This window comes from Sarcophilus harrisii, chromosome X, assembly GCF_902635505.1.
Source record: "Sarcophilus harrisii chromosome X, mSarHar1.11, whole genome shotgun sequence".
NCBI classification, from domain to species: Eukaryota; Metazoa; Chordata; class Mammalia; order Dasyuromorphia; family Dasyuridae; genus Sarcophilus; species Sarcophilus harrisii.
Genome location: NC_045432.1, coordinates 34332541 through 34345206, shown reverse-complemented (window position 1 = coordinate 34345206; position 12666 = coordinate 34332541). Strand labels below are relative to the sequence as shown.

Here is a 12666-nt window from a genome sequence, read left to right as displayed (position 1 = left end):
AAGTTTTTACATGATTGGGGCAGCAGTTACAAGGTACTTGGATGGAAAGCCAGATTACAAGGGCTTTTGGTAACAAGTTCCAGTCCTGACTTGGCTATTTTCTCAGTGACACCTCCCAAGTCTCTTCCCCCTTCTGAGCCTCAAGCCTCATCTGTAAAATGGGGGGGGGGATACTGATCCTTACACTCAGCTGGACTGGAGAGGAGAGCACCCTACAAAACATGCTAAAGAAGGTTCAGCCGTGGTCTTCTCCAAGCAGAAGCTTCCCTGATCCCTCCATCCCCCGTGGCTTAGTGCTTGGGAAGAGTCCCTGCTGGGCCCTAGCTCTCCCTGCTGGGCCCTCGCTCTCCCCACTGGGCCTTATCTTTCCCTACTGGGCCCTAGCTCTCCCTGGAACTCTGGAAGCTCCAGATTTCTCCGATTCCTCCCATGTCCTGGATCGTGACCTTCCCTTTGTCCTCGGCATCCTCCAAGGCCGCCGGTCCCCAGCTCATGCGTCCCTACCCGGGTGCGTTCCCTGCCTCGGCTCGGGCCGCAGCTTGGAGGAGGGGGGCCTGGCTCTGCCTACATGCCTCCTTTCCCTCTCTCCTGCTATCCTGAGCGTGGCCTCGGGGCCACGCCGGCCTCGCTTCTGCTCACTGAGCGGCCCACTAGCCAAGGGTCCTCGGGTGGAGAGGACACACGCTCCCTTTTCCACTGGGCCGGTGGATCCGGGCAGGTGTCAGAGAGGCCTGAAACATCTGGCTGGTGTCACGAGTTGCCCGGTGGAAGAGCCTAAAAGCCTGGAGCCCCTCTCCACATCTGGGGTGCTCGGTGACCGCACCCCCAGGGAAATGGCGCTCTAGACTGGAGAGGGAAGTCTGCTGACTGAAATGTGCCCAACCTGAAGCCTGAGGGAGAGGGGGGGCGGGGGCAATGATGGCACTCCGCGCAGGGAGGGAAGCCCGGAGCGCGGCAGCTGCGCAGGGAGATCAGGAGGCCCTCCTCAGCCGCTGGGGGGCTCACAGACGCTGGGATCACATGTGGGACTCATTTTCGCGGAGATAACTGGACGGCTGGGAGCAAGAAGAGATGCTCAGGAGAGAGCCCCCCCACCTAAAGGTGGGGGGACAAAGGGAGAGACGAGCCAGTGAGACTGAGGAGGGTCAGACGGGGAGGAAGTCAGCCAGGAGAGGGCAGTAGTAGGGAAGCGAAGCGGAGAGCTGCATCCAGGTCAAGGAGGATGAGGAGGGCGGAGAAATGTCGATCTGTTCTAGATCCTAGAAGATCCCCAAGTGAAAAGGCGGCTGGGACTTTGGGGACCGGGACCTTGGAGGCGGAGGCCGCGCAGCGGAGAGGAACCCCCCCCCCCGCGTCTGAAAACGGCCCCCCAGTGAAGGCCCCTCCCTCCGTCCCGTTTCCTGCCGGGACAGCTCTCCTGGCTAAAGCCATTTGTTCTGGAGTCGAGTTTTTAATCCGAGGAGCCAAGCGGGAAGAAATCTCGCTTCTGCTAAGTGAAGGCGGGATCCCCGCCCCCCCTCCTTTCCCTCGGCCCATCGGCCCCCGCCAAGCCCCTTCTCCAGTCCAGAACCAGCCGGTCCTCCGGGCTAATTTTCCAGACGGGGTCCGGCACATAGTAGGCGCTTCCTAAACCTAATGCAATTGAGACCACGATACACTCAGAGAGGGAAGCTCAGGCCCTGCGGTTGGGATTCGAACTCAAAGCTCCAGATCTCAGGCCATTTCCCCGGCTCTGTGGTTGAGTGCCGGGTTGGAAAACCAGATTGCCAGCGATAGGGAGAAGAGACTGGGGACGGGGAGAACCTGAGAACGGGGGGCGGCCCGTGACGGAGCACGGCATTGCCCCGTCGGATAAGAGCTCCTACTGGACGCGTAGTGGGTGATCTTGGACCAGTCCCTTCCCTTCCCTTTCTCCTCCTTGGGCCTCAGTGTACTTCTTTGTAAAATGAGGGGAGTCGGCCTCCGGGGCCCCTTTCAGCCGGGGACGGGGGGGGGGCGGTCTACGAGGCTGGGAAACTCCCTCCCTCCATTTCTCTTCCCCCTCCTCTCCCCCCACCCCAGTCTCCCAAACCGGGAATTCACAGCGCCCCGGGCCGCTTCGTTGATTGGTCCTCCCCCTCCCCGCCACCTCCCCCTCCCGGCCGCGGCCGAGCACGTGGCCGCCTCCCAGGCTTCCGGGCGCGCGCTTCCTGGCCGGGCTCTCGGGCCGCCGCCTCTGCCCTCTGGCTTCCCGGGGCCCCGGGGTCTCTGCCGGGCCCGAGCGCCTGGAGATGCTTGGCCTAGGCCCACCCCCCGCACTGGGCCCGTGGGCCCGGCAGTCGCGGGGCTCGGCCTGGGGGGAAGGGGTGGGTGAGGGGGGGGGGTGCTTTAGGGGTGGGGGTGGGGGGGCCGCTCCCGGGCACGCGCCCGCGCAGTCCCAGGCCCTCGCCCCGGGGGCCGGGGGGCGCGGCAGGGAGGAGCCCCGCCCCTTCCCCGTCATCGCGCCCCGCCCCCTGAGCGTGGGTGTCCTCCCCCCCGCCCCAGGCCGCGGCTCGTCTTCTCCCTCCCCCTCGGCTTCTGATCTCATCTGATCTCATCTGCTCCCGCGGGTCCAATTATTTCTCTCGGCGGCCGCCTCCCAAACCCGTCTCTGCCGGGCCCCGCATCACGAGCTCTGCCTATTGGCCGCTTCCCATTGGACGGCGCCGGCTCTCGAACCCGGCCCCGAGTCCCAGGCGCAACTAACTCCTCGCCTCCCTCCGTCCGGCCGCCCCCCGGCCCGGGCTCCCCCTTGGCGAGCTAACTTCCCAGCGAGCGCGGCCCAAATCGGCCACGAATTTCGGGAACTCCATCAGCCACTAATTCTGGCATTTGACGTCCTCCCATGCCGAGCGCCCCCTTCCGGTTCGGGCTTGTCTCGGACCGGGCCCCTGGCTCTCTTAGGGGGCTCCCAGCTGTTCTCCTGTCTCCTACCTCCGAGCCTTTGCCCTTCAAGGCCCCGGCTCGAGAAACTTACCTCCCTGCCCCTTCTCCCTCCCCGACTGATCTCTTCCGCCCCCAATCCCCGCCCCCCCCCTTTCCCCTGCCTTCTCCTTTGCATTTCTTGTCATTTCTCGGGATCCGGGATCCTTTTCCTCTCCAAGTCGGGCTCCACGTTCCCCGAGAACAGGGAGCCATGGAGGGGTCGTGAGCAGAAGCGCGCTTTGTAAAAACACAACGACAAAACCACCAAAGCCCTGGAGAGACTGCCCCGGAGGCGTTTATGAATGAAGAGGGCTCCGCGATTTACTGACAGTAGTTCGTCCTCAATTGGGGAGCGCTGGTATTTCTTACAGCGCTCCCCAATTTAGGAGACATTTGACATTGGCTCACTGGAGCCCGGCCATTACTTTCTATGAACTCCGTAAGCGAGTTGTGGGACTTGGCCAAGGTCACCCGGTGCGGGGGGGGGGGGGGGGGGGGGGGGGGGGGGGGGGGGGAGAAGAGAGTCGAGTCCAGGTTTTTCCTGAACCCAGATCCCAGCTCCTCCGTCTGGGAGACGGCCACCAAATCCTGCCAATCCCCTCTCTGCAACACTCTCTCCTCCCTCCTCCTTCCCCTCTCCTCCCCTGGCCAGCAGCTTTCTTACTACCTGCCTGGGCTATCTCAGCAGTCTCTTAGAGACGAGTCTTCCAGCTGGGCCGGTGCAACCTTCTAGAGAGAGCCGGGAAAGACTGATCTTTCTACTGTGAAAGCTGTCTCGGCACCCACGTTCTGCTCACTATGATCTCCACGTTCAAAAGGCAAACTCCTTAGCCGGCCATTCAAAGTCCTCCCCGATCTGGCTCCCCTGGCTTTTCAACCCGGTCTCAACCTGCCCCCTTCCCCCTACTGCCCCTAAGAAAACGCCCCGGAATTCTCTTTCCTCCCTCCAGCCCTTAGACTCCCTCCAAAATCGAAGCAAACGGTAGCTCCTCCAGCTCCCGCCTTGCCCAGCTGTCCCCCCCTGGTTTTAATCTCTTTTGTGCCGTTTCTCTCCCAGATCGAGGCCCCTCCCCGGGGCCGGCGGGGCTCTGCATACCGTAGGTGCTTAATCAATGTGCAGGTTGCGGAACCGCGAGGACTCCCGTGGGTTTGTGGTTAATTTTGAAAGCCCCCACCCACCCGGGATTACTTGAAAGTAGCCTGGCTCTCCAGCTGTTGTGGAAAATCCAGCTCGAGCTCCCCAGCTGTCCGCAAAGCTCTTTGTCATTGGGCTTGACCCTCAGAGGGCGGGGGTGGGGGGGGGTAGGGGGGAGGTGTCCATGTTTTTAGCGTTTTAACAGAGGCCCCGGGGCTGTGAATCTTTGGGGTGTTCCCCCCCCTTCCACTTTGGGATCTGTCTCCAAGTCGATCCTCCCTCTGCCTCAGGGCTAAAACAGCGGGTCAGCCGGCCCTTAAAAGCCCCTGGCAAGTTGGCTTCAGCCCCCCTCACCAGGCTTGGCACCGTTACCCCCTCTCCCCCGCTCCCCACTCCCCACTGGCCTCACTGCTGCCCGAACTCGCCCTTTCATCTCCTCTCACCAGGCCTTTGTATCAAGGCGGAGTAGGTGCTTTTCAGAATGTTCATTGTATTGAAATGAATCGCCTGGGCTAGGCGGGGAGGGCTGGCCGGCCACTTTTATCAGTTATCACTTTCGTTCTGTGGCTTGGAGATCTCCCAGAGGACCTTGTGTTTGGAGCCGGAGGGAAGCTCCATTTTCCAGAGAAAGAAACCGAGGTTCACAGAGGTGCGCTGTGAGTGACTGGCACGGAAGCTGTTCTGAAGATCCCAGCAGCTCGGACATTGTGGGGGGGGGGGGGGGGGCGGGCATGGGGGGGGGGGGGGGCTGGACTTGAGTCTCCTGGGGAGAGGAAGAACTTCTGGGTGCCATCTGATGGTGGAAGAGGGGCGGGGCCTCTCCCTTGGACCTCCCTCGATGCAGAAGGGCCCACAATCCCTAGAATCCCGGGAGGAGTGCTCAGCCCAGAGGGACCAGGATTCCCAGGATGACAATGAGAGCCACTGGCTCACACTCGGACCCCGATTCTCCTCCCATGCACTGGGACCGTGGGCTGAGTGGGATCTGCAACCTGAGTGGGCCGGGCAAAAAAAGGAACCCACTTTTGGAGAGCCAGTGGCTGCTCTATCAGGAGCTGCTGAAGGACCCCCCTCTCCCCGCCGAACCCCCAAAGCCCAAGGAAAGGGCAATGTGGATAGCAGGATGAGAGGCAGTGGGGGGAGCTTGCTGGCCTAGGACAGAAAATGCCTCCCTAGCTCCAGCCCCCCCCCCCTTCCCGGCCCTTAGGACCCCCCCCCCCCCTTTTGCTGCACAGAGGAGCAGAACCATTCTTTCCTGGGCTGCAGGAATCAGGCTATCTCCACGGTAACCAAGGAATGCTTGAAACACACAAGCAAATCAATGCATCCCCAGGCTGCCCACCCCCCCACCCCAACCCCCAAGAAAACTGGACACACACGCGCACACACACGCACGCATGCACACACAGCAGCCAGCCCCGTTCCCCCAAGCCCTGCTGGCCGCTCTCGTCCCCTTTGCCAATCACCGCCCAGCTAGAACCCCGGTGGCCCGCTCTCCAGCCCCGAGGGATGGAGCGTCCCGAACACAATAGGGTGCCGAGTACCGGGTCTGGGAGGGGGGGGAGCGGGCGAGGAAAGAAGAAGAATCAAGAATAAAAGGAGCCACACAAGACATGAGGCCTGATACAGGTTTTTCTGTATAGAAATGTGTTTTTGACACCACAGCCTGTTGCTTATAACCAAACAGAGAGAGCAGCCAGAACACACACCCAAATGCGAAAGGAAAAGGACGAAACCTTTCAAAAGGAAAAAAAAAAAAACAAGACCGGAGACACCCCCAAAGAAAAACTCAAACCCCAAAACCCTCAGCTTTATATATGTCTCTATATATATATTTAAAAATATCTCTATATGTTTAAATATATATATTTTTTTTTAAAGAAAAAGGATTTTTTTTTTAAAAGCTGATTGAGTCCAGAGGGCCCCAGAGAGACTGAGAGATGGGGGAGGTCCCAGATAAGGGGAGGTCAGGCTGCCCACTGGGGGATAAAGACAATACGAAGAAAATTCACCACAACTGCTCCTGGCTAGGGTCAGGAGACTCCAGAGAACAGATTGTCCCATCCTCAAACTTGGGCAATTTTTTTTTTTTTTGGAGAGGCTTTTTTTTTTCTTTTTTTACTTGTTTTTGTGTTTTTTGTGTGTTTTTTTTCTTTTTTTTTTTTTTTCTTTTTTGTTTTAGCACCTGTACAATAAAACTGTACCATCTACAACCAGAGAAGGCCAGGGAGGGGCCACCCTCTCTCCCCAAGAACTGTTCTGAAAAATAGCAGTCCATAGAAAAGTAACAAGCTCATATCCATCTGGGTGTTTGAGAAAGGGAATTGAGTAGGTGGAGAAGGGGGGCCGGGGGGGGGGGGGCAATGGACTGAGGGCTCCTCCAAAGGGAAGCCTGGAAGGGCCAACCTGCAGCTGGAGCCGGTGGAGTTGGGGCTGTGCTGGGGGTGGGTGGGTGGGGAGGAGAGAAACGTTTCTCTTGCCTTTGCCTGGGAAACAGCTGAGTCCTGGAGGCGACATGTGGCCAGGGGTCAGGGAGCCTAATGAAGGCGTCAAAAGAGAATGTGGGGGAGTGAGAAGGAAGGGGGGGAGAGAAGAGAAAGAGCAGAATGGCAGTGGGGAGGGGTGGAGAGGAGAATGGCACTAAGGGAAGGGAAGAGAATTGAAGATGAGGGACAGTGGGGAGAGGAAGGCACAGGAGGATGGGCACTGAGAGCAAAGAGGGAGGGCAGAGGACGAGAGGGAGGACAGATGGGGTAGAAGGAGGGAAGAAGGGTCCTGGCACCCCCCCTGACTCATTTTCCACCACCCTTTTGTAATAGCAGTACATTAGCTCTTCACCCCGAACAGAACTAAGCTAAGGCAGAGTTGTTGGAAAGCACGTGTGAGCCAAGAGCGGGACAGGGTTAGGGAGAAGGGTAGGCGGGAGAAAATCCGCAACCCTTTGGATCCAAGCCCCTTGTGCTTGTAGACAGCGTCACACAGCTCTGCCCCCCCCCCCACTGGGCTTCCCAGATGGCCATTAGCTTCCCTCTCCTACCGGGAAGCCCCAAAGGTCTGGCCTGGGGAGGGAAACTGGGGCGGGGGGCACCTCCCGGGGCTTCTCCAAAAAAAGAAGGAGGAAAAAACCAAAAACAAAAAAAGTGAATAAAGCCCCTCCTTCAAGATGATGTCTCAAATCATCACAGTGATACAGACTTCTCAGAAACCAAGGAAACAATACAAATTAAATACTAATTAAATAAATAGTATGGAAGACATGGAGGCAGATACGGGAAGGGGCCTGTTGCTAGAGAAAGAGTTTTCTAATTTCTCCACCAGGGCTGGCACCGCCAACTGGACCTGGGTCCGTCTCCCTCGGCCCGGGGATCCCTGAGCCCACCTAGAGCCGGGTCCCCGGCCTAGGAGGGTGAAGTGAGCTGAGCGGAGGGCACCCCGCCCCCTCTCACAGTCACTGCGGGTCCTCTCTGATGCGTCTTTTCCCCCTTTGAGCACAACTAGAGGGAGCTGAGAGGGAATCTGAACCCAAACACTCCAGTCACTAATGCTGGCATCGATAAGGCTGCTTCTAGTTGGTCCGTATTATTGCCTCATACTGCAGTCAGTCCGAAAAAAAGGGGAGGGGGCGGGGGGGGGGAGGCCGGAGGAGGGGGCGCCAGGAAGCAGGCCGGCGGGCAAGCCCGTCAGCTGCTCCAGGGCTGGAACTCGACCTCAGACCCTAGGAGCTGCAGCAACTCGGGCTCGTAGCGGATCAGCTCGACAGTCTCAGTGCTGCTCATGGGGCCCGAGTCGAGGCCACCCGGTCTCTCGGCCGGGGTGAGCAGCTGGCTGGAAACCACCTGCCGGTAGAACTCCACCTTGGGCAAGGTGATGATTTCAAAGTGCGGGAAGCGGGCCTGGAATATCCGGGACGACAGCTTCAGTCTCTTCAGGACATCCGAGAAGAGGAACCAGTTGCAGGGCCTTCGGAGAAGCAGACACAGGGAAGACAGGTTGGCCGGGAGAAGAAATGGAGCCATGGGTGCCACACAAGGGAATGCTGGGAGGCCGTCCACGTGGCCCGGTCCAGAGTACCACGGGGAGGGCCGTGCAGCTCTCTTATGGCCGACACCCATTCTAACGGGGCTGGGGGGGAAGAGACGTGAGAACCAGCCAGGGGTGGGATCGTGCCCGCCTGCCAGGGGGGTCTGGGTCGGAGCTGGTCTTTCCAACCAGAAAGGAGGTCCACTACGGAGAGGGCCACCCCCCCCCCAACACACACATGGAAAGAAAGACTCTGTGGGAGTCCCGGTGATCTAGGGTTGACCACATTTCCCTCACCTCACAATCTACTGCCTCTTCCTTCAAATGGGGCTAATTTCACCTCCCCCAGCTCCCACTCTTTCTGGTGGTCTCCAAAGCTTTCCAGGCTCCCGATTGGATGCCCTAGGAGACCCCCTCTCTCTGAACCTCAAAGACCAAACTTCCCTTTGCGGTGAATTCTCCCTCTTTCTCCCCGTCACCAACTTGTGAAGAACAACAAAAGCTGTCATGGCAATCATTTGCTTGGTTCCAAAGGGGCTCCATTTGGCACCCAGGGTCCTACAGCTGCGGGCCGGGACACTGGAGCGGGGAGGGAGGGAGGAAAGCGGTGAGAGCTGCCTAGCTCTAACTCCCTGGGCTAGGCCCCCAGCCCATTTACTGCCTCGGGCCAAAGATCTGGTTTCTGAGGGCAAGGTGGGAGGTGGGAAATGGGAGGTGGGGGCCACTCTGCAGGAATTCATTAACCATGCAACACTATCCTAGCACTCACCCCCCCTCAGGGATCAGCTTATGTCCGCCCAGAAGAATAAGGACCATAAGCCCCTGAAACCTGATACTGGTGGGTGTTAGCAAGGAGACTATTTTTACTCCTATCTGGCCATTTGGTCTGGGGAGGGGGGAGAGGGAGAAGGAGAAGCGAGACTGCAAGTGGGGCTGTGGCCCAGTGGTTAGAGCTCCGCCTTTAGCTCTGCTTCTCCATAATCCCACCTGCTCAGCAGATTTCTTTCCTTTTCCTTTTCCCCGTTCCTTTCTCTAAGAACTCTGGCTGGCTAGATTTGGAGACCGAGACTCTGAGAAGGAGAGAGAGTTCTGAACTCCCGTTCTGTTAAGAACAGTCGTTCTAGCCCCCTTAAGTGCTCTTTCCACGTGTCCTCTGCATGACTGAAACATCCCCCTCCAATTTTAGGCTCCTGGATGGGCTCATTCAACAACCCGTGGGCAGCTCCCCTCGGGAGTGGGGGATCATGCTGGAGGATCAGATTCTGAGCCCCGAGGCATTTTAGAGGCCCCCTTCTCAATTTGCAGATGAGGAAACTGAGGCACAGCATGGTTAAATGACTGGCCCTTGGGTGTCTAACAAAGGATCCGGACCCAGGTCTTTGGGATTCCAAACCCGATGTCCATTCTCTATGCTCTCTGCAAGCACTTATTAAATGCCTGCTGCATGCCAGGCACCGGATTAGGTGTTGGGAATTCAAGGACAAATAGGAAACGGTCTGGGAGAGCTCGAGTGGTCATAGGGGCTTAGGTAAGACAACACACACGAGGGTGACGGCTACCTGAGTTCCCTCTCGTCGTCGTTCTCTGTCTCTGGACAAGTCAGAGATCGCCTCCTCATCCTCCTCGAGGGAGGCGGAGCCGTAACCCTTATGGGGTCCATTCGGCTCCATCCACGGCACCCCGAGGGTCAGAAGAACCCTAGCTTCAGAGCTGGGAACCGGTCAGATTTAGAGCTGGCTTCACTAACCCCTATGTGCCCTTGACTAAGATCCTGCCCCCACTCTGGAAAGAAGACCAGCTCCAATGACCCAAACCTTCCCATCTGGTTCTCAACCAAGGACTTGATGCAGTTTCAGATCAATTTCGCTTTGGAGAGTTGCGAGTGGGCAAGAGTCTATCTGAAAAAGATCTGGGGGTTTTGGTGGACCCTGAGGTCAACGTGTCTCAAATGCGGGCTAGAGCAGCTGGAACAGCTGCTGCTCTTATTCTTTGGGAACAGAGGCAGAGGGCCTAGAACCGGGGAGGAGCCTGGTCAGAAGCCCAGAGCTGGCCTGCTGGGTTCAGGCGAGGGGGAGGGGAGAGAGCATATTTTAGGAAAGACACTGATAAGCTGGAGCGTGTCCAGAGAAGGGTGGCCGGGCTGGCAAAGGGGCCGGGCTCGGGCCTTCTGAGGCTTGTCTGGAGGTGCTGGCCTCCCGCCGAGGGCCGGGCTGCCCCCTCAGGTAGAGGTTCCCCCCGCCCCGGAAGTCTCCTTCCTCCTCCTCCTCCTCCTCCTGGGAAGAAGCAGGCATTGAGATCCAAGCTCAGCAAACTGATTGGATCAGACGGCCGGTGGGCCTCTTGCAACTGCCTCTGGGCATCAGCGGCTGGTGAGGAACCACTCCCCAGCCCGCTCTGCGGTCCGGCAGGCCCGCCAGTGGCGGCAGAGCCGGTGACCCCCTTTAACCGTTTCCGGCAACGAGCGTCTCTATTGCTTGAGTACCTGAGAGATTGGCAAACTTTGCTTGTGTCCTCCCGCCCATCGGGGCCAATACCGTGTAATGTCTCCTTGCAAGTAGGGGCTGTTTTCTTTCTGGCTTGGGAGCCCTCAGCACTGGGCCTAACATATCACAGGGATTGAACAGACAACTGGCAAGTAACTGGCAAGCCCAGGCCCCAAGGGCAGAGCAGGGATCCCTGGCCCCCCTCTCCAGGCCCTCGGCTAGCCCCCAGCGGGGGCCGCCCACACACTCACCCACGGGAAAGCGACACTTGCAGGTTGTAAGTGGGAAGCAACGGCTTGTCGGAGAACTCGAATATGAAGTCGTCCGACTCCCGGTCTTCCTCGTCATTGTCCGAGACTCCGGGGGGGTTGTCCAGAAGGTCGCACTTGGCCCCGTCATTCCCCTCTGTGAAGAGAGCACACATCCACATGGAGAACCAGGACCCGCTGCCTCTAGCTCGAGGGCACGGGCTCCTGAGTGCACGTCAGTGGCCGGAAAGGCCAAGCCTGGCAGAAAGCAGCAGCAGCTGCTCCTTCCTGTCTCACACAGCAAGGGAAAGCTAAAGCCCTTTCCTCGCACAGCCCTATAAGGCAGGGAGCACGCCCGGACACTGCTGTGCCCATTGATCAGAGGAAGAAACTGAGGCTCCCACGGGCCAAGGGACTCGGCCAGGGACATCCGGCTCCCGGGTACCGACCTCGCGTCTTCCAGGAGACGGAGGGGTCGGTAAAGAGCAGCTCGTTCAGCATTGTCATCTGACGGTTGAGGAAACTAAGGCCCACAGACATCACAGGTCGTCCGAGGCTACCCGGGAAGTAAATGGAAGCCGGGACTTGAATTCAGGCCTGCTGACCCCCCAGCCAGTGGCCTTTCCCCACCCACCCCGTGCTCCTTGTTGGGAAAGGGAGGGCACGGGACCCAGGCCTTCAGAAGAAATGAGTTCTAAGTCCAACAGTTCTATGCTCGTCTCCCCCTCTTCGCCCATCTCCTAGGGCTGGGGAGGGAGGGACGCCCAAAGCACCCTGGGCTGGTCAGGACTACGTCTCAAATCCCGCCGGGAGTTCTCAGCGTGACTTTGGCCAAGGGCCCTTCCCCAGGCCTCAGTTTCTCCCTCCATAGAAAGAGGGGCTTAAGACTCCACGGGCTCTGCCACCCTACAGCCCATTAAGAAGGCAGTTGTGGCAGTTTGGGACTGAGAACAAAGGCTGGTAAACCCTGAGCTTGGGCCGGGCGCCTCCCCCATCAGGATGGCTAAGATGGCACTGGGCCTGTGCAGGCCTACTCCTCCCTCTCCCTGACCTCCCCCACACTCGGGGAATTTCCTGCAGTCTTTGGCCCAGTGAGGGAGCCCCAAACCAGCCTAGCTGGGGGTCTGGTTAGCATCAAAAGGCAATGGGGCTCAGGTCAGGAGGCTGGGAGCTTGGGGGTAATTACTATCTCAGAAGCAGGGAGAAGGCTGGAGAGTGACGGGACAGGACAAGAACAGAAAAGTCACTGGAGTCCAACTCGGGAGACTCGAGTTCAAATCCCAGCCCGGCCCCTGGCCTCAGACACTTCCTTTCCATATAACAAGGGGAGGATGTGGCCTAGACTCCAGCCCACCCGGGGCCGTTGGAAGGAAAGTGACTGGGAAGCCAGCCTTAGAGCCACACGAAATGAGGTGCCTAGCGCCCCCCAAACTGCCAGGCTCACTCAGGCCAATGGCAGGGGAAAGGGAGACAAGAGGAAGGAAAAAAAGGAACACAGGAAAGGGCCCCAAGCCTCCCGTACTTGGTTAATTTAGACAACACAGCTGGGACTCAGGGGAGGAGAGGTTGGGGTGGGGGTTGGTGGACATAGCTTGGAATGGAATGGAAGCTGGGAAATAAGAGGGACCCAATCCTATCTCTGATGCCACTCCCCGCGGCTCAGTTTCCTGCTCTGTTAAAAGAGAGGATTCTCCCTTCCAGCTCAAAATCTATGATCCCAACGCAATTATTTTGCTCCACAAGAACCCAACTGAAAGCTGCAAAAGCATCCAGTAAGTGCTCACTTGAGTGAGAGGCCGGGAATACAAAGACTCCCTTCAAGTGTATATTCTGCGGG

The 12666-nt window shown here is 58.5% G+C and overlaps 1 protein-coding gene across 6 annotated transcripts in view; it reads right to left on the bottom strand.

Moving 5' to 3' along the window:
• Nucleotides 1-6534: 6534 nt before the first annotated feature.
• The window catches only part of BCORL1 (BCL6 corepressor like 1), a 65343-nt gene continuing 59211 nt past the window's right edge, over nt 6535-12666 (bottom strand). For 4 of the 6 annotated variants that reach the window (XM_031944992.1, XM_031944993.1, XM_031944990.1 and 1 more), the window contains exons 13-15: nt 10833-10986; nt 10581-10697; nt 6535-8038 (exon numbers count right to left, since the gene is read on the bottom strand). In XM_031944992.1, the coding sequence (XP_031800852.1) occupies nt 7759-8038; nt 10581-10697; nt 10833-10986 (551 nt within the window). In that variant the 3' untranslated portion in view covers nt 6535-7758. The remainder of the gene's footprint in view (nt 8039-10580; nt 10698-10832; nt 10987-12666) is intronic. The other 2 variants (XM_031944995.1, XM_031944994.1) reach the window with 1 other exon arrangement.